At 41.5% G+C, this 21,565-nt stretch overlaps 2 protein-coding genes across 2 annotated transcripts in view; one reads left to right on the top strand and one right to left on the bottom strand.

The window, feature by feature from the left end:
* tasora (transcription activation suppressor a) overlaps positions 1-15,796 on the top strand; it is a 23,623-nt gene extending 7,827 nt beyond the window's left edge. Inside the window, exons 11-28 of the mRNA XM_007575760.2 lie at positions 23-129; positions 280-352; positions 617-691; positions 1,557-1,741; positions 1,824-2,072; positions 2,696-2,873; positions 3,332-3,445; positions 3,589-3,731; positions 4,866-5,037; positions 5,906-6,364; positions 7,684-8,768; positions 9,351-9,473; positions 10,039-10,198; positions 10,279-10,387; positions 11,216-11,394; positions 12,109-12,258; positions 13,704-14,322; positions 14,887-15,796. Of these exons, the coding sequence (XP_007575822.1) occupies positions 23-129; positions 280-352; positions 617-691; positions 1,557-1,741; positions 1,824-2,072; positions 2,696-2,873; positions 3,332-3,445; positions 3,589-3,731; positions 4,866-5,037; positions 5,906-6,364; positions 7,684-8,768; positions 9,351-9,473; positions 10,039-10,198; positions 10,279-10,387; positions 11,216-11,394; positions 12,109-12,258; positions 13,704-14,322; positions 14,887-15,304 (4,598 nt within the window). The 3' untranslated portion in view covers positions 15,305-15,796. The remainder of the gene's footprint in view (positions 1-22; positions 130-279; positions 353-616; positions 692-1,556; positions 1,742-1,823; positions 2,073-2,695; positions 2,874-3,331; positions 3,446-3,588; positions 3,732-4,865; positions 5,038-5,905; positions 6,365-7,683; positions 8,769-9,350; positions 9,474-10,038; positions 10,199-10,278; positions 10,388-11,215; positions 11,395-12,108; positions 12,259-13,703; positions 14,323-14,886) is intronic.
* A 1,834-nt stretch (positions 15,797-17,630) lies between these two features.
* ccdc66 (coiled-coil domain containing 66) overlaps positions 17,631-21,565 on the bottom strand; it is a 16,947-nt gene continuing 13,012 nt past the window's right edge. The window contains exons 20-21 of the mRNA XM_007575759.2: positions 19,517-19,647; positions 17,631-19,069 (exon numbers count right to left, since the gene is read on the bottom strand). Of these exons, the coding sequence (XP_007575821.1) occupies positions 18,968-19,069; positions 19,517-19,647 (233 nt within the window). The 3' untranslated portion in view covers positions 17,631-18,967. The remainder of the gene's footprint in view (positions 19,070-19,516; positions 19,648-21,565) is intronic.

Here is a 21,565-nt window from a genome sequence, read left to right as displayed (position 1 = left end):
GTGTGTGTGTGTGTGTGTGTAGTTGTGACTGACGGCTATTACTGCAGCCTGCTGGAGGTGATTGACAGAAATCAGTCCTCCACCAATGTAATGATGCTGCTGCTGCAGGAGCTGGAGACCAAACAGCTGGTGGGTAAAACTCAAAAATTAGAATGTAATGAAAAATATTCAATGTTTTCATAGAGTGGCATATTTCAAACTTTTATTTCTTGCAATTTTAACATGTTGGCTCTTAATAAAGAACAAAATTCAAATTAAAATAATTTTTTCCTTCTTCAGGTTCTGGTAAATCCGCTCACAGATAAAGGTTTCCTCTTCCTGCTATCCAGCGTTCAGATGGCCACACCAACGGGTAAGACATGAACGGGTCGCTGCATGTTATCTGAACACATGGTGGTGGCAGCATCATGCTGTGGAGAGGGATTGATGGGAAGATGGATGGAGTTAGATTTGTTTAAATTGGTTTTGACACTTAAAAGGTGAAAAAAGTTTAACAGGTGTGAATAGTTTTCTATTTTTTCATCGACTGATGGCAGACTGAGCTAATAAATGTTAGATAGCACTGAGCTAATAAATGTTAGCTGGACTGAGCTAATAAATGTTTCTGTGTTTTCAGAGAGAGGAGAGAACTGGAAGAGGAGCCTTCAGGCCTTGTTTGTTTTCCCGGAGCCCAGAGACGTTTCCACATTCAGTGAGTAAAATAATGAGAGGGAGGAGTTAGATGTTTAGTTCCCGTCAGTGTGAATAGGCAGATAATGTCAGCCAGCTGGACGACTTCTTACAAAATCTTAAGAAACCAGAAGCCCAGAGACCTGCTAGTGCATCAATCTGAGTTAAACACAGTGTCAGCACATCCTTAAAAAGTCTTAAATTAATTAGATAATAAGTTGGCCTTAAATGAACTTATTACAGGTCTTACATTATGATGTGGCAGGATTATTTAATCTCTTATTTTCTACATAGCTTTCTGTTTTCTTGCAAAATGTTTCATAATATGCTGAATGAAAAAAAAACACCATTAAATCTTAACATTGAATACTGACTGAATAAACAGAAAACTGTCCTACTCTCACATTACTAAACTTATACATATTTATGAAATCTAACAAAACTGAAAAAAGAAAGGTGAAAAGAATAAAATATATGAAACAGTTAAGTCCCATGAACAGAGATTCAGCTGAATGCAGCTGTAGATGCAGCTCAGCTGAATGAGCGAAATTAAGCTGATAACTTTAAGGAGGTTGTTTAGTGTTTATGCTTTAGATGTTCCCCTGCTTCAACACACCCCATTCAGATGATTGCAGTTCAGCAAAACCCTGCTAATCAGCCATCAATTGAAATCATGTGTGCTGAAGCAGGAGAACATCTAAAACATGCAGGTCAGTGTGCCTTGAGGACCAGGGTTGGGAAACACTGATCTAAGCGGTGATTACTAGTTAACTGAATGGAGCTAATTTTAATAAAATAAAGCATTAATTGATAATTAAGTTGATGAATTGTTTGCATACTGTGAATACCAAAGCGAAGTGTTGTTTTGTAACTCTCTGTTCCCGCAGTGTCACGGTGTTCCTCCTCGCAGGACAGTTTGCCATCCTCTGCCTCGCCGATGCCGCGCCTCTCCGACTTCCTGCCAGCTCTGCACCACTCCCTGGTGAAAACCCGAGCCAACCCGCCGGCCAACCTCTCTGCTGGTGTGGAGCTGCAGACGCGTGAATACCTCAGCGGCGTGACCGCCGGCAGCGTACGCTCCATCGTCTCTGAGAAGGAAAAGCCTCTTAGCCGCTCGTTTTTAGACCCGTTTCTGAAACCGAATGTGTTTGCAGGTCCAGCCATGCCCCATGACCGAGTATGACTCGGTTCTGGACGAGGAGACCAAGCCCTGCCCGCCCTACCACCGGCCCAACACGGACAGCTACCTGCGCTCCTACCTGGCCAACCCTGCCGCCTACATGCTGTCGGCAGCGCGCGCCAGGCAGGCGGTAGAGACGCTCCTCGGACCCGAGCCAGCGCCGGAGAAAACACCCAGGAACAACGGAGGCCCGACAGATGCGGCGGGACACAACGTTCAGAAGGTGAAATAACTTGATAGCTTTATATCAAGACAGCCATCTTGGTAGGTATCCGTAACTAACTGCAATGACAGTTGCTACAACAACTATAAACAAGCCACAAGCTTAGAACTAGCTCTCGCCTTGTTCCTATCTACTTAATAAAAACATAAGTACATTACAACTAATACTTGGTTACAGTTTTTGAGTACTATACTTTCTTTTTCTTGGTGTGGAAGTCATTGTTCATCTATGCTTTGCGCTACACTTGCCTACCAAGATGGCGGTTCAGGAGGTCACTCCTGGGTCAGACTGTGTATAACAGCGAGAGCTTGATCTTCTCTGGGATTGGTTACTTTCAGGGTTTGTACAGGTTCTTGAAATCCTTGAAAGTCTTTAATTTCATTCAGGTGTTGTCAAGGTTTGGAAAGTGATTGATTTATGTATAAAGTCCTTGAAACTGCTTAATATTCAAACTGCACAGTTTTGTAATAAAGTTTCATCTAACGTTTGATCAAAACCCTACATTTAGAAAACGTTAATTACAGTTCTCCAAAGTGTTGTGCCAACAAAGTTTGAAAACTTACCTTGAAAATGTTTGAATTTTCTTTTAGGAAAAATGTTTGAGTCTTTTTTGTCACCAACAGGTGCAGCAGCTGTTGGACCAGATTCTGACTTGTAAGAAAAACGCAGAGGCGGAAGTGAGGAGGGAGGATGGCGATGGTTTGAAGGCGTCGAAGAGGAAGATGGATCAGAAGACGGCGGAGAGAACGCTAAAATACTTCAAGGCGTCTGTGGAAACAGGAAGAGCCGACAGGATTCCAGGTGAACCGAACTTGCAGCTTTTTCTTCTGCAGCACATGAACTGATTTTATGTGTTGTAATCAATGCAATATTATTGCATTTTAGGTAATAAAATAATAATTATTTTTTGTTTATTTGCATCTTTTTATGAATTTATGATTTTAAATAAAATAAGCTCTAGTTGTTAAATGAGAAATCTGCAGAATGTGCCAGAATTTATTTTTTCTTTTACCATTAGTTGACGCTCTAATTATGTCACCTGTAGCTTAAGTCAGTTTTAGACTAACTTAGTGTTTTTCAGCTATAATACAGATGTTATGTCATCTCTACCTGTTGAAATTGTTCCTAAAACTAAAATAAAGTTTGTCATTTTAACACTTTTTAATACTTTTCCTTTGTTTTGCTGACGATCTAACCATCCTCTGACACTTTATTTATTTTTTTCTGTATTTATTTGTTTTCTGCCATTTTTTTTCCAGTTGGAGGAAACAAAACCTCTTTTGCATCTATAATCACCTCGTTGGGTTTGAAGGACGTGGATCTGAGGGAAGACGGATCCGAAGTAACTGTTAAATTTCTCAGACAGCTAAAAGGTGACGGAACCTTTTATTTCTTGTCTGTGTTCAGTGACTGTTTTTCTTGTCTGAAAGCATTTGGATTAACTAAAAGCCTGATATTTAACTGATACTTACCTGGTACGGTGATGTTGACAGTATTTTATGCGTTGTCGCGGCAGGACTCATTAATGCTGCCAATCAGAACCCCTCTGAGGCGATTGAGGACGTACTGAAGGAGTCGAGTCCGTTCGGTCGGCTGGCCATGAAGCTGGGCCTGCCCACCAACTGTGACATCGACCTGAGGAAGCAGGAGGAGCTGGAGGTAAAACATCATCATTTATGTTTCAGAAATGAAAGATTCAGGCAGAAATCTGTTACTAAAAACAGAATATATCTGGATTTGTTAGAAGAAAAGAGGCAGGCTGTGATGTATCTGGTAAATCAAATGGCCTGCTAAGCTAACTGGGCTTCAATCCCAACCAATCTAACTGGAGTGGAGGGGATTTCTTATTAATGCAAAGGTCAAACCAACCAAACGCTTTGAGCAACCTGTTCACCTCCTCGCCTGTGGGGGCGCTGCACCAAGAACCACTGATGGAAACAACAGTGTCTTGGACCTGATAAGCCTTGGTTCATTATGAAAAAATTAATACAAAAGAAAAAAAATTCAGGTTATTGGAAAATGTAATAAGTGCAAATGTATGTAATAATGTAATAAGAAAATGTAATCTGCCAGCGGAATCAATTTTTTTTGTTAACATTAATGAATGTTTTACTTCAATCAAGCTCTTGCAGCTTGCAGAAAAAATACTCGTAAGTTAGTTTTGTTTTAGTTAAAGTGTACTAAGATATTTGCACTAAACTAGACCAAAATAAATACATGGTGCAATATTGTATTTTTTGCAGTGTGTTGTGAGTTCAGTCCAGTCTTTTAAAAAGATTCAGATTTAATTATTGATATATTTCAGTTTGATTCGAGTTATGAAACAAATCAGTGAAGTTGAGTTTTTGCTCACACAGATAATAAAGTTTTCTGTCCAGCAGTGATTCATTTCAAATTCAAATGTACTTTATTTGTCCCAAAGCAAATTAAATGTTATTGTTGCTCATCTTAATTCAAATTCTCCAGAGTTACTGTAGAGGTGATGGATGTTGGCAGGAAACATCTCCTGTAGCAGTCTGTATTACAACGAATCTGAAGAAGCCTCTCACTGAAGTCACTCTGCTCAGGATTTGGTTGGATATACCAGTTTCCACTTTTTCTTTTTGAAATTTCCTGCTTGATTTTTATTGTTAGTATTGCACAGAAAATATGCTTCATATCGCAACAACAAGATGTTGGACTCAGTTTAATAGAGGGAATTAATTGTAGACTTGAACTCTCCAATAATCTCTGTTACTCAAAGGTTTGAACGATGATGGAAAACAATGTGTGTGTGTGTGTGTGTGGGTGCAGGAGCAGACGGCAGGCAGCGTCAGCAGCCTGGAGGGCTTCAGTCCCGGTTCGCACAGCGGGGAGCCGAACCACCACGGAGGAAGAGGAGGAGGAAGGCTGGGGAGGAAAGCGGCGGCTAATGAAGAGGAGGAGGAGGAGTGGGAGATCCCGTGGGTCCTGATCCCCATCACAGGTCGGTTCACTCAGCGACGCGGCTGAACATCTGCTGCAGATCAGCGCCTCGGCCCACCGGGGATTTCCTCTGATTCAGTACTAACGAGTCGTTTCTCCTCATCCACACAGCAAAAACACAAAATCTTAACTAATGTTTCTGGTCTCATTTCTATTGAAAATACATTGGTACTCTGCAAATAAGACAAAACTAACTCACAAGTAACTTTTCAACAAGAAATACGAGCTTGTTCAAAGTCAATAATTCCTTAATATTAATTAATATCGGCAGATAGTTTCAATTATTACATGGGAAAATGTCTTGTTATAAGTTTTACAATCTGTCAATGGAACTACAACTTTTTAATCAATATATAAGAATTATTTACTTACAATAAGCTCATATTACTTGACAAAAAAAGACTAGTAACTTAGTTGTATCTTATTTCAAGTGTACTAAAATATTTGCTGTAGAAATTAGACCAAAACACTTTTTAAGATTTTATATTTTTTGCAGTTCACTGCCAGGTCCCAAATAAGACGTAGACTGCACTGACTACTACTTTATTAAATGTTGTTAGGATGCAGACTGCGATGTGAAGCATCAGAAACGTTTTTAGATGCAGACTGCGATGTGAAGCAGCAGAAACGTTAAACTGCAGACTGCGACGTGAAGCAGCAGAAACGTTGTTAGGATGCAGACTGCGATGTGAAGCATCAGAAACGTTGTTAGATGCAGACTGCGATGTGAAGCAGCAGAAACGTTGTTAGATGCAGACTGCGATGTGAAGCAGCAGAAACGTTAAACTGCAGACTGCGATGTGAAGCAGCAGAAACGTTGTTAGGATGCAGACTGCGATGTGAAGCATCAGTCTGGTTTCTCCTTGCAGGTCTCTCTTCGGAGCGATACTCACAGCGGGAGAGGAGCCTCCCACAGGACCCGCGTTTCCAGCACCTCGACTCGGCCACCGGCGTCACCGTGACGACCAAGTTGCCCACGAGGAGCCCCGCCCCGTCTCCGGAGCGGAGCCCCCCTCCGTCCTACCCGTCCCCCGAGGCCACGCCTCCTCCCTCTCCCTTCCAGTGCTCGTCGCCCATCCCCAGCCCGCCGCCCTCGCCGTCCCAGTGCCCCTCTCCCGACCCCAGCCCACCGCCGTCCCAGTGCCCGTCCCCGGACCCCAGCCCACCCTCGTCTCCGCTCACCTGCCCCTCGCCGCTGCCCAGCCCCCGCCCTTCCCCCACCTACTCACCGTCACCTGAGACCAAGCCGCCGCCCTCCCTGCGGCGTCTGCCCGCTAACGAAGTGGAGCCTCCTAACGAGCTGCAGGTTTCCCCCAAGGAGTTTCCAGGTAACATTCTGCAACCTGAGCTCGGCTCAGCTGCTGATCCATCTTTAACCCGTCCAGAACCTCCAGAACAAAATCGTTCTGTTTCTACTGAGGAAGCAAATTATTTATCTTGACCTTTGACCTGCACAGTGGAGCAGTTTATTTTAGGGTCGGGGCGATATAAGCATCTCATTTAATTCATTGGGATCAAGAAAGTAATTTTGAACTTGAATCAGTCAATATCAATAATTATTGATTAGCTTTTTGTTTTAAATATCTGAACTACTGCAAACTACTGATGTGACCTTTCTTGTTTTATCCAGTTTTCCATAATGAGTTTTATATTGTAAAGCAGTTATGAAGCAAAACTTTAAACTGTTGTTGAGCCTGCAGCAGGTCGTTGCTAGGTAACCAAAGAATGAATGAGTTGCTAGGTAACCAGAGTGAGAGAGTTAGGAGATTCCACCAACCTTGCTAAAGCCTTTCCTCTGCCTACATCTCCCAGAATGCTGTGCGGTTCAGTGGAAACTATTAAATATTTCCACTGAACTCCAGTCCAATACGACCAATATAGAAAATATTGGTTGTATTTTCTATTGATACTGATCACATGTTTATTGCAATATAAATTGTTATTGATTTGTTCCTTCCAGAATCCAAACACAACATTTTGCCAAGTATTTTTTGTCTAATTTCTAGTGCAAATATCTTGTTACACTTAAAGTAAGACAAAACTAACTTTCAAGTAACTTTTCAGTAAGTTATAGGAGCTTGGTATATGGGAATAATTCATATTCCTTACTATTGATTTTTTTTAAATTACTGGTGCAATTGCAGATTATTTTACTTATTTCAACATGTATAAAGTGGAACTAGAACTTCTTAAAATCCGTATTAAGGAGTTATTTACTTAAAACAAGCTCTTATATTTTGCTGAAAAGTTACTTGAAAGCCAGTACACGTTAAATAAGACAAAACTAAGATATTTGCACTTGAGACTGGACCAAAAATACTTGGTAAAACTTTGTGATTATGCAGTGTTTTGTCAAGCCACACACAAACGATTTCACTCACCAACATTTAAATGTCAGACGGGAAATCTCGTAAAATCTCTCAAGATCAAATGTTGGTTCGGCGTAAACAAACATGGCTGACTTGGAAGAAGCAATGGTGATGGTTTGTGGACTATTTTCAACAAAGAGAAGAAAAAATAACAACATGTAATTTCCCTTCACTTTGTGTTGTTCTGTCTCATAAAATTGACTTAAGTTTGTTTTTGTAGGTGTGAATACTTTTTTTAAGTGATTTCACTCATTGTAAACTTGATCTGTTGCCTTCAGGAGAGTCGAGTAAAACTGAGCTGAAGGTCCAGCAGAAGGAAATTAAAACGGACCCATCATTGGTTCCTGCAGAGACGGATCCGTTGTCAGTTCTGCCTCCAAGGATAAAATCTTCCCCGTCCAAATCTCAACGAATGCAGGAATCGGCGGGAGAGGCAGAGACGTTGGTGAAAGTAAAGGTTGCAGCAGCAGCAGCAGCAAAAGAAGAAGAGGAAGTTCGTCTAGAGGAGGGATATGAGGAGGTTGCTGAGCAGAACCAATCAGAACTGAAGGAATTCAACAGCGGCTCGTTTGGCCGTCCTGTCAGAGACCTGGACAGCGTCGTAGACAAACACCTGTCGGAGTTTTCCTCCGACCTGCAGCTCCTCCTGCAGGATGAAGGCGTCAACTACAGCCTTCCCCCACTGCCGCTGGCGCCGCTGCCGCCGTACGCATCACTGCCGCAGTTCTCGCCCTACGTCTCCTTCTACAACCCCTGCCCTCCGGTTGCCGACTACGTCGGCTCGCTGCACGACAGCATCGTCAGCCTGCTGGCGGCGAGCGAGGACCGCAAGGACCGCAGCGACCCGGCTGCAGCGGCTGTTGAGATTCCTGTCGACGCCGCACTGGCAAACACTGTCAGCGACTTTGTGGCCAGCGTCAGAGCAGGGAAGGCCTCAGCGGGTCGGACCGCCGCTACCGAACAGTTCTCTGACTGTGACCCAACCTCTGGTTCTGGGTCCGCCTGGGGCCACGCGGCTCAGCCTCAGGACGGCCCCGCAGTTCGGACCGTGCTCTGCTCGGCTGCAGAGGAAGGCGGAGAGACTCTGATGGGTGTGGACTGCACTGTAACCGTGTCAGGATTTGGTTCTGGTTCTGAAACCCAGCATCCAAGGGTCGCCAGTCCGAACCCCGCCTCCGCTTCGGTTCTGGAGTCCGGCGCGGCGCCCGTCCCTTCAACTACACACATCAGCTCTGTGATTGACCGGCTGGAGCCGAACGTCTTACACAACCTGGCGGAGATCCTGAAGGACATCAAGAGGAAGATGCCGCAGTTCTACGTCCACTGCCCAGAACCAGATGACCCGGTCTGCAAGGAGGTCAGGGTAAGCTGGACGACAAAATGCCCCAGAGGTTATTATGATAAACGATAATATTGTTGTTTTGGGATAATTTTCTAGTAACATAATGGTAACGGCACAATGATAATGTCAGAAGACTTTGTCAAAGGTCCATGAACTTTAAATTCTAACAAACATTTAACACTGGAGCTGGAAGACATTTTAAATATACAAAATAAATAAACAAACAGAAAAGACAAACAGGTTCACAATCTTGGTCAGACATGTAAAAACAACTTCAAATTATTCAGTCAGTGAAATGAGGACAACAGCCAGTGAAAAATAAATAAACTGACAAAACTGATAGAGATATTAAATCGAATTGGTGCGTCTCTGGGTAAAACATTAACAAATAGCTGACTCTCCATTTAGTAAGTTCTTCAGTTTGAACTTATTTTCACAAATACAGATAAAAATTGCTTTGATTAAATATTTAAGCACACAATTTTATCTTGAAGGTGATATTTAAAAGGCCGCACCAAAGACAGTGGCGGGCCGGATTTGGCCCTCAAGCCTCGAGTTTGACACACGTGGTTTATGTGTTGTTTGCATGTTGCTGACCTGCAGGAATATCTGGTGAGCCTGGGCAACGTGCATCAGAGCCCGGCGGACTTCCTGCACCAGGACAACACGGAGAACGGCCTGCTGGTCATCATCAAGAACCAGGACATCGCTGGACACGTTCATCAGGTACCGTAATGGACCCACATGGTGCGGAAAAACACACCACAGTGAGATTCAGGCTGTTTTCACACCTGATAGTCCAGTAGACTCAGTTCAGTTAGGAACCAAAACTGCAACATTTGTTGCAGTTTCAGTTGGTGCGATTTCACACCTCACTGAGTCAAACCAACCAAACTACTTGAAAAAACTGTTCCCCTTCTCGCTTGTGGGGGCGCTGCTCCAAGAACTAGTGAAGGAATCAACACAAAATCACTGAACAAGACACTGAGCGTAACTTCCTTCTTTGCAAAATAAATGAAAATGGAGTAGCATGCAGCTAGCTAGCTAGAGTTAGGCGTGAGTAGATGCAACTACCTGGCTGCAGCTACTTACACAACTACCAATGCTGCTACTTGCGTCTACTAAAATGCTAGCTAACTAGCTAGCAAGCTTGTTAACTAGAGTTAGTAGGCTTGATTAGGTGCATCTAGCTAGCAAGCAGCTAGTCATGTCTACTAACTCTAGTAGAGCTGTAGTTTCCATGTTCAGCTGATGTATACAGTGCAGTAACCATGCCTGGTGTCCATGTCAGATTCCAGGCCTCATGTCCTTAAAGCGACACTCCTCTGTGGTGTTTGTGGGCATCGACTCACTGGACGACATCAAGAACAGCAGCTGCATCGAGCTGTTTGTCTCCGGAGGCTGCATCGTCTCTGACGAGCTGGTCCTCAACCCGGACGTCATCACTCACAGTACGTAGAGAATCAGAATCGGTTTTGTTTTTGTTGTGTTTCCATGTGCCGTTCGTTACGGCTGATGTGTTTTACTGCAGATCGATTGGCTGCTCTGCTGATGCTCCTGGAGAAGCACAGCTCTCCAGAAAGTCTCTGGAGGTGGAAGATCCATTGCAAAACCCACAAAAAGCTGAAAGAGCAAGCCAGGTACACAGTATAACTTAATGTGTAGCTTTCAAAACGACGCCTCAAGCACAGATTCATTGACTCAAACCTTTAAAGGAGACCTATTAAGCTTCCTTGAACAGGTTAGCATCAATCTTTGAGTTATACAAAATATCTGCACCACATCTTTTTGCACAAAATCATTCCTAGACAATGAGATGTTAGTCTGCTCAGTTTTCTTTTAGGGTGTCCAAATAAGCTGCTGCTGGCCACGCCCCCAACTCAATCTTTATTCTCCCATGTGAAAATGACTGCAGACAGATGTGCAGTTATACAACCGTAGAGTTTTCTGCACAGCCAACTGGAATGTAGCAAGACGTTTTGGGATCGTAAGTCAACAAGAAAACACTTGTCTTTTCCAGCAGCCATTGTGCAGCACATGAGAGGTAAAACCAGCTCATCTAAGTGCTGGAACTCTGCTGGGGTTTCTAGGTAACAGGAAAAACTCTGCTGGGGTTGCTGGGTAACAGGCGGAACTCTGCTGGGGTTGCTAGGTAACAGGCGGAACTCTACTGCGGCTACTAGGTAACAGGTGGAACTCTGCTGTGGCTGCTTAGTAACAGCTCAGTGGTTTGTGACTTAACATTCAAGAGGTTTTTGAAAAAGCTCACTTTCCACACACCCAAAAACATAAATTAATTGCGCTTGGGTTGTTTTTAGAAGCAGTTGAAACCAAAATGGAGGAAAAAAATTTGCAAAATATGAATTTTGTATAATAGGTCCCCTTTAAATAGTGGCTTGTGTTGCTCTGCTTCTGCAGAAAGATTTCAGATTCGATGACCCAGGTTTGCATGATGTTTGTCTGTTCAGGTTCCGGAGGGATGCAGCCAACCTGCTGGATCTGCTCTCGGCGTACCAGAAGCGGCAGATCGTAGAGTTCCTGCCGTATCATCACTGTGACATGACAAACCATCAGTCGCCGGACCTCGACTGCCTCACCGAGCTCCAGGCCCGATACACGCAGTTCCGACACACCGTCTACCTCACTGGTACAGCAGCCGCCCACAGTTCAGTTTTTTTACTGTAGCAAAAATACACTGCTTTTTTGATTTTTAAAACATTTAAAAATTTTAAACATTTTAAAAAATGTTTTTCTGGAGTTATAAATTAAGTAAAATGGTTTTTAAAAAATACAGTGGAGCATTAATCAGCTTCAAATGACTGTTGTTTCAGTGAAGATTTCATATCATTAAAGTTGCTTTATATCCAGCAGTCTTCAGCTAATGCGCTAGTAGTGGAGCTAATTTAGCGCTTTAGCTAACTTAATGTGTAGCTTTCTAATGTGTATCTGTGTTGAAACTGTTTTTGAGACAGTAGAGAGCAATATAATATCTAAATACTACACCAAAATTAATTGGTGTAGTATTTAAAGGGCAAATATAATTTGAATTGAACTTAGAATTTAAACTTGATTTAAAAACTATAAATAGCATCATATATTTATTTGAAGACAAGAAAATTGGTTTTGCATGAATGGATGAGCGACTTATTTCCAAATCACGCTGATGATTTGGTAGAGAAAACTTTGACCAAACAGCACGTTTGAGAACTTATGAGAAATTTTTGGATTATTTGCGAAGATGTCTATGAATATAACTGAGCGCCATCAGATTTTAAGCTTCTGGAGGTTTAACAGATGTTCTCCAAACCTCAGGAACAGGTACTAATTGACAGTGATTTTTTAATTTCATTTCTAAACTCAGAGCACTCCTTCGATAAGTTTCCTGTCTACTCCAACGGGGGCATCATCGTGGCCGGGATGGAAGAAATCGAGCTCAGCTTCAGCCGGCTGGTTGGCTGTCTCAGCGTCAAGGACAAGCAGTTGTTCCTGGAGGATCTGCTCGCTCCCAAAGGTCGGTTCCTGCTGCTCCAAACCTGGCCTCCTGAACCTAAAACTTTATTTTAGCCATGCTTTGACATCAGTATAAATCAACTTTATCAATGAATTGAATTATTGGTTTTGGAAGGTTTAATTTTAGGAAAATCTGGATTTTTTCCCAATGTGCGCTCCTTGGATTTCTGTAGTTCAGTGATGTCAGAGCGGCCATCTTGTTTAAGAGTTTCTGTTTATTTGGACTTTGAATTCAGGTCAACTCTGCAACGGAGTGTTACGTTTATTTTTTTAAATGGAGAATAAAATCATCTAGATAAAGTTGAAATTTCATAAGAACTCCAACATGTTTTTTAATGACTTATCACGCGAACAAACTTGATCACGTGTGATTTTAGTTGAAATTCTTATTTAATGGAAGCACCGCAATTGAGAAATTGTGACATTAGTGGAGTATCAATAAAGTTTTCCACACATTTATACTGGAAACACAGCTTGTCAGATATTAGAGAACTATGTAAATATTTATCTCACTTTAAAGCAGGGGTGTCAAACTCTTTTTCATTTTGGGCCATCCTGAATGTTCTTAAAGGGCCGGTTGTGCCAGAATGTTTGGACGATTAATAAATATCTGTCTAAATCATATTGATCATGGAATAAAACTTGATACCAGACTGAAGCAGCAGAGTAGAAGAAATACTGCCACCTGCAGGTTGGAGTTAGCATTCCATAATCTCATTGTTTTTGATCATTTTTGTGGAAATTTGCAATAAACTCATCATTATGTATAGTGCGAAAAAATGCAAGGATCTGTTGATTTTGCGTGAATTTTGGTGATCGTAGAATTGCGAAAAACTGGAGGGACTGATGTAATGTTCCAATAAAGGATAAAAAAAAACTGTTTTGATTTGACTGAAAAAATAATATTTTAGTACACAACTATTATCTAGATGGTTCTATTTATAGGTCGGTCACAATAACAAACTTTGATGGATGATAAATTGTCCCAGACGTTATTGAGATAAACCATAACATTGTTGTTTATTAAACAATAAGATCCATAAACTTCAAATTCTATTTTACATTTAACACTGAAACTGGAAGACATTTTAAACATCCAAAATAAATAAACAAGCAGAAATGTCAAATGAAATGAGTTATGAAGTCTCTGCAAATGAAATTGTCCTTCAAAATATGAGCTAATTGAGACCAAAACACCAAACTGAAAACTTTTTCCATGCAGTTTATGGTAGAAAGAGAGAAAAGAGAAAAACAATAAATCATGGAAATGGAAATTATCAGACTCATTTTGATTTATCATGTGATTAATTGATTTATTTCTGTGTCCCTCTGGAGTCTAGAGGACCGAATGAGAAGCTCCGGTGGACCGGATTTGGCCCCCGGACCTTCAGTTTGACACTAATTTTAGTGTCGCTCCTGACCTTCGTTGTTCTGCTCCGTCTTCAGGTCTCGGCCGACAGTCTCTGTCTACCGCTGCCGATCGCCTCCATCCCGTTGCCGATAGCAACCAGACGCCCGGCGTCCTGCCCACCTGGCCCCTCGCTCCCGACCAGTTGGCTCCGGACGCTGGCAGCGAGCCTGTTTCCGCGGCGACCAACAGAGACATGGAGGTGCTGCAGCAGGCCATCAAGGAGATGCGGGCGGAGCGCCTGAAGCAGCTGCAGCAGCTGCGGCTGCAGCAGCAGCTGCTGGAGCTGCAGGTGGAGTCAAGCGACACCACCCTTCCTGCCGCTGCCGTGGAGGGGGGTCACGTCACACCGCCCATGGACCGGGCGGCACTGCCGGAGCCGGTCCGGGTCACGCCCAGCAGGAAGGCGGTGACGGCGACGCTGGACTCGATTCACTCTGGACTGCAGATGGAGACGTGGGAGGACGAGAGGACGGAGGACAGACGGCGGCCCACTGCCACTGATGGACACTCGACACAGAACCACACAGAACCATCCAATCAGAGCACAGCTGCTCGGTTAGCTGATCCAAACGGGCCGGACTTCGACCAAGAACCGGAGCGACGACGAGAACCTGACCGATCATCAGGCTCTCCTGAAGAGGGCGACGTCTCCAGGTCAGTTAAAGGTTCCTGTCCAGGTCGGATGGGGTCAGAGGTCACAGGGTTAGATTCTAAAGTTGACTCAGACGTAAACAAAGATAAAGTAAAAAGGTCAGAGGTCAGAGCTTTGCAACAACAAAGGACAAACACTTGATTGATTAACTAATTTACTTTAAAAAATTAAAACTGGAACAGGAAGACATTTTAAATATCCAAAATAAAAAAATTAAAAAATTAACTATGGCTAAAATGATTAATCAATTTTTGAAATGATTACCAAATTAATCAATTAAGTAACTGGACTTAAACCAAAAAACGTACATTTGATCAAAGAACAACAGAACAGTTTAAGCCAAAACTACAAAAAAATGTAACAACATTTTGCACTTAAGATAAAAATAATCTGTAAAAATGTTTCACCCAGAAATCCTCACGTTGCAGAGGTTTAGCTTCACCTGGTTCAGGTACTATAAATATCTTTTAAGTAGCTTTTGCTTTCCAGTTACTAATCAATGAATCAATAATAGTTTTTATCAGAATAAATCTCCTGGTTTCACCTGGTCATGTTTTCTCCTGCAGATCCTCCCAGTCCAACCAGCAGCTGCCCGTCCGCGCCGAAGCGGCTCCCCAGGGCAACGCAGAGTCCCGGATCCCCGTCTTGATGTACCGGGATCAGAACCAGCCGGGTCCAGCTCTGTTCGGCCAGCCGCCGCAGCGGAACGTCGGCCTGATTCAAGCCCCCCAGCTACCCCAGTTCCACGGCCAGCATTTCCACACCGGACCCTTACTGGGAGCCCTGCGCCCGCTAGGGGCCCTCCGTGGCATCATGGCCCCCCCGCCCATCTGGCCCGGCGGCCTGGCTCCCGCGGCCAACCCCCTGGTCTGGGGCCTGCAGCAGCCGGGCGTGGACCTCCTGAGCGGGTTCTACGGCCCTGCTGGTCCAGGCGGGAGCGCGTACCGAGGCGCCCGGCCGGGCGGAGGTTTTAACAGGATGTAGAGGAGAGCCGGGTCTGTTGATCCGGAAACGGTTTGAATACAAAAAATAAAGATTATTATTGTTATTATTATTATTATTATTACTAAACAACCTGAGGGTTTCAGTCATGACTGTTTACAGAGTCAGAATCAATCCGGATCATTTCAGGAAACACTAAGCAAATAAATGAGCAGATGTAAATATTTACCAGCGTGTAAATAAGCAAAAGTTTTCAGCGTTTTTGTTTGATGAAGAGCGCAGATGTTTTCACTGTTTGACGGACACGAGCTGCTGGAAACTCAAACCACAGGACATGGGGTTGCCTTAAACCAGTGGAGAAAAAGAAGAAGTCATTTTCCGTGCTGAATGTTTGGTTTGGTGCACTGGGAGCTGTTTCTGTTCTGTTGCTGTAGAGAGGAAATCTGTAACAAATGGTTTTAACTTAAATCAGTTTTTATGTTTTGTTTTTTTTCTATATCAGGTTTTTGTATTAAAATCCCATGAAAACAGAAATACCTTTTTCTTTCCCTCTGTTCAAAGTGTTGAAGCATCTTGAGGATGAATGATTTGTCTACAGGAGGAAGAGGAAAAGGACCCAGGTAACCCCAATCCCACACCTGATCACAGCAAGCTACTACTTTTTAATAAAGTACATTTTCTGTAAAAATGTATGGTTACTTTTAAGCAGTGTGATTATGTCCCAGTAAATAAATGTCAACTAGAGGTGCATACTGCTAATTATTATCTAGTAATGGTTCATTAGACTATAATGTTCCAGATTTGAATCAAGTAATAACCTACACTCAGGCTAGTGGTGCTCACACTTTTTCCTAAAACGAACTACTTGCTACAAAAATGCAAAACTATTTGACGGACATGAGCACAATACGTTTATTTATAAATATATTGAGAATTTATTATATGTTTTATTCCATATTAAAGTGGTACGTTTTATCTTATGACTTGGTTCAGCTTCCTCACTTATTTCTATACTATTTCTTAAGTTTAAGAGAAAACTTAAGAGTAAAAATCGGAGGTAACTCGATATCTAGCTAGTTTTGCTGTTCTCGGGGCCGTTGTTTGCGCATGCGCAGTGCCCTATGTGTCAGAAAAGTCTTCTCTGTTATAATGACTACTGGCAAACAAGTAAATATTGCCGCTACCAACCGTTTCAGTCATTTGAGGCGATAAGTGATAGGCCGACGTCTAGTTTTTATTTTTATGTCATACGATCGACCCACACTGGTTTTAGTTTCTTCGTATTGAGCGCCCCGGGCTGAGTTAGCCCTTTTTTTTAGTGTTGTAGTTTGGCCAGCAGAGGGCGCCGCTGGTCATCCTTAAGAGGAGCAGTTGATACAGAAATATGGTGGCGGTCTTCCAGAAGATGGAGGGAGAACGGTCCAGAGTCGCCTATGGGATGAAAAATGCTCTTTATGCGGCACTGTTTACAAATGGAAACACTCCAAGCTCCTTAAGTTTCACCTCAATAGAGTTCTGTGAGGCGAGCTGAATGCCAGGAGCAGTGCCAACTTCTCAACTGAAAATGACTGATGTGCTACAAAGGTAACATGATGGGGAAAAAACATGGCGTCAATAATGGAGGTTGATTTTGACGGCTGTCATGAGTTAATGTACTTCATTAGACAAAATTTTAATATTCCTACAAAAGCAACCACTGACAGCACTTATGTATGGATAGTTCGCTGATGGAGAATTGAGTGACATGTTTTATTTTTTCATCTTTTATTTTTCTATTCAGCAACCTGAGGTTCCCGTTTTAAATGTCTAAGTTGAAAGTGAGAGAACCAAAAATTTCTATTTATTCATTCATTATTTAATACAGCTGACACAATATATATATATTTTTTTTTTCTTTTAATTCACTGTTATGAGAAATGTTGACGTTTATGTAATGGAAATCTGGCCCTTTTAATACAAGCGAATACTCGGGTTTTTAAGAAAATGGTTGCTTATCAACTTTAGGCTATAACTTGCGTTTCTAATGTTAACATAGCACCAATAAATGCTCCCTAAATAACATTTAATCCCCTGATTTCTGGAGGAATGTGAGCAGGTGTTTATTAACTGGGTGCAGAAAATTACCAGGAATTTATATTCAACTACCTTATTTACAAAAAGTTTTTACACTAAAGAAACCAAAACAAGTCTAAAGACTTGACGAAATGACTGTGGTACAGTTCTTGATTTGAGTCTTGCTGGTTCCTAATCATTTTCCTTTTCTCTGAAGAGAGAATTTTGGATGGTTCCCTTATGAACAATTCAAAAGATTAAACATTTTAAAGTTTTATTTCTATTATCTTTGTTTGATGGAAAACAGAAAACAAAGTTCATTTTAGATTTTATTCACACCTAAAAAGAAGACGAACATTGAACTATATTCATATTTGCAGCTGTCCAGATTCTTCATCCTGGTTTCTGAGGTTTTGTATTTTTCTTCCTCAAAACTTCAGAAAAAAATAAATCCCTCTATGAGAGGCAAAAATAAACAACTGGTTAAAATCACTGGCATCCCAGGCTGTGCATATATGGAAGGCCGTTTTAACATAAACTCAGTGTCACCTGATTACCTCTATTCTAGCTAAGAATGAGTTTTGACCAGAAACAGCTACATTTTTATTATACAAAATGGAAATTTAAGATTGCTTCATTCACGTTCAGACGAGTTAGAATAATTTAAGATATCTTCAACTACATTTAATGGAACAGATTTCCTATTTATTTTCTTCCAGCAAACATGTTGGACATAAACATGGCTTTGAAAAGCTAAAAGTGCTGCTGTCAACTCATTCCCAAATTTATTTTTATTTTTCATTGTTTTAAATTTTAAAATGCTATGTAAATCTGTGACATTTTTTACTTGAAAAAAATTCAATAGATGAGTAATGTCATTCTGACGAGTCAGAATGTTAATTAAAGATAATCTGAAATAGTAAAGACTCCTCCAATTCATTTGGAGATTTCTGAAAAGGAATTTTAACTAGTAAAAATTACAGTTTCAGTTTTACCTTGTCATAATTTGCGTTCAAAAAAGCATTTAAAATTATCAAGAATTATAATTAGCATTATGATTAGTCTGGATAAAAATTTAATTATTTGAAATTTACTTTTGACAAATCGTAATTTATGTTTCATTGCCAGTAATTTATTGTTGATATTCTGAATTGAAACTTCCATACAAATTTATTGTAACGTAATTTTTACAAGAATGTAATTGGAAATATCTGGAATTCAAGTGAGGTGAAACGGATTTTATGCTAAAACAGCCTGCCATACATAGTGCAGCAAGACTTTGTCATGTCAACATTGCAGCTTTAAAACATCTTTAATCAGTTATTAATAAACCAAACTTTAAATAACATTAACAATAAATAAAAAATGGAACATTAGAAACTTAGTGCTCGTCATTCAGCAGGAAACTGGGAGATAAAACCGGTTTGTAACAGCGACCGTAGTGAGGTAGAACCTTCATGTTCTCCCTCAGGTTTGTGCATATCGATGATAAACTGAGCAGAAATCGCTCGTTTAAACTTTCCCCTCCATGAAAGAACCACAGCAAACTGAAGCAGGTTTCTGTTAGTGTTTATCTTCAGGCGGTTCCCATCCCCGGTAGAACAGGAAGTCGCATCAGCACCAGTGGGAGGAGCTTCCAGACGCCGCCGCCGGTCATGTGCGGTGAGCTGCGGAGAGCGCGCGCTGCTCGTTATCACGGCGGTTCCGGACGGGCTTCAGGTCCGTCTCCAGCTCCTTCTGCTTCTGTAGTAAACCCTGAAAAACAGACAGCGGCTGCCTGAGTGGGTTCACCTGCAGATGGAAGCGATCCGAGGGAAACAAGCTGCCGGACGGTTCCGGTAAGGCCCAAACTACCGGAGCCTGGAAGGTACCAACCGGATCGATCAATCTGATGACAGAAAGCTGAACTGATTTCAGATTAATAGTTTGACTTAGTGTATCTAAAAAGCTTCGTACCCAAAACCGAACTTACTAAAATTACTTAAACATACTTTGTTTGTTATTTACATTATATGTTTAGTTTATTATTTTTATATTCTATATTTTTTATGCTCTTATAAGAATTTTCTCTCATTTTGCATGACGTGAAAAGTGTGGCGTAGCTCTCCGTCAACACTCGTAGAGTTTACAGGGTGTGAATACTTTTCATCAGCGTGTTATTTTCTGTTCTTCGTGGGGAACCAGCAGGTGTGTCTGGGTTACCTGCCGCAGCTGGGCCAGGCCTCTCAGGATCTCCTGCTGGCGCTGGGAGCCAGGCAGCATCTCTGGGTGGAGCAGCGGGTCTCGATGCAAGGAGCCAGGAGGAGGAGATGAGGCCTCAGCAGGAGGAGGCCCTGACCAGGAGAGACAAGGTTCTGATTGGTTATGACTCACCAAAAACAGACAAACTGGACCTCCTGACCCTCTTTTAGGTTCTGTCGACCCAGGTTACAGAGAAAGATGGCTGCAAAGCATGCTTAGGCTTAAAATGCTTATTAATATAATATCAGTGTTGAAACTAATTTCTGAAACTTTCTGTTCTGTTTAATCTGTTCCAAAATAAAACCCAGTCGGGTTTTTATTAAATTAAAGAGATTAAAACCTTTCAGTTGGGCAGAAAGCTGCTGCCCCCTGGTGGTTAACAGGAAAAACAACACCGGTCTGCAACCCTTACAACCTACAGATCCATTTTCATGATGTCAGCCGAACAAAACTTTACAACTGCAAATGTCAACACTTCATTTTAGATAAATATCTACTTTTGGAAAGTTGACATTTTATTTTCTTATTATGTTTTCTTTAATCTTTTACATTGTTTTTATTGTTTGATAGGAACAGACACAAAAACAGGTCAAAACAATCTAAGGCCTGCCATAGATAATTCACAACACCAGAAGGATGTTTATCAGTTGATTAAAATGAAAAGTTAACAGTAAAAACAATAAAATGATATAAAAACGATATAATGCAATACACTTAAGACTTCTGAATCAAAAACTGATATTTTAAAATGAGATTTGTCTGGTTCGTCTTTAGCCAATTCTTAAGCCTTAAAATTAATATTTTAATGTCAATTTTGGTTTTAAAGGGATCCACGATTAGTTGTAACAATACAATCTAAGAAATATTTATTTTAGATGTAAAAACAATACAGTAAAGCTGTTTGGTTTTAAAACATTTAGTTGCCATGTTTACGCTGCAATGAATTCTGGGTAAATGGCATATGCTAGCTCTGTCCAGCTAAAACAGTACTGAGTTCCTGAGTTATATAGAGAAATTTAAATTCTATTTTTGCAATTTAAAACATAGATACGCATAAAATGTAGAAAAAATAGGATGAATTTTCCCCCTGTAGGATTTAAAATGAAGTATAAAAATAAAAAAGAACACAGATTCAGAACTAAAAACATTACTGCTACTTTTAGTGTTATTCTTTGTGGAAATTCAATGTAAATATTGCAGGAATAAATTGAAAAACTGTTACAAACCTGCGTTTGTTGTCTTAATATCTTAATTTAGAAATATTTAAATTTTAGCCAAAGTTACTAAGAACCATTGCAGACCGCTGTTGTCGATAGGCCTGTCACGATAAACGATAAATCAATTAATCGCACGATAAATTAAACCTATCGACCTCATTTTAATTATTGGCTTCATCGTCTCTTCCTGCCTTTTTTCTTTCTGTTGATGACACTGAATGAAAAAAGGCTCAACTCCGGTGCTCTCCACTGATCCTCCCTTCCTCATTTCCTTTGTGTAATGTCCAGCGTACACTACACGAATTGTCGGGCCATTTTCAAAACCTGAGAGACATTAGCCGACAGAAATCCTCGGTATAACGGTTCAATCGGGTTTGTCGTGCCGTGTGGCGTCCAGCCACCTGGGCACAAAATAATGGCTACAAGTCCAGTTAACTAATTTTAAGATCAGGCATTAATTAATGCTTAACTGGAATCTACCTGTGATGCATGTGGCTAGAGTCAGCGTAAAGTCCTGACCGAATGAAAATCATTATAACCTATTTATGTCACGTTAACGAAGAACAGCTGAAAACCTACCGGGTTTATCAACTGCGGTCACATTCAGCGTTAAGCTCCCAGTCGGGGAAAACCCCTGAAATCGCAGCGTCCACGACGATCCACCATAACACAGCACACACTGCAGGATGATCGGTTAAGACATCACCAGCGACAATCTTAGATCGGCCAACGATCTAAGATTGTCATAAGGGGAAAATGGGGGGAAAAAATCGTGTAGTGTGAACTACTGCAT

The sequence above is a fragment of the Poecilia formosa genome, unplaced genomic scaffold (assembly GCF_000485575.1).
Source record: "Poecilia formosa unplaced genomic scaffold, Poecilia_formosa-5.1.2 Scaffold387, whole genome shotgun sequence".
Taxonomy (NCBI): Eukaryota; Metazoa; Chordata; class Actinopteri; order Cyprinodontiformes; family Poeciliidae; genus Poecilia; species Poecilia formosa.
The sequence above is the reverse complement of the archived record's forward strand: the minus strand, read 5'-3'. Positions and strand labels throughout refer to the sequence as shown.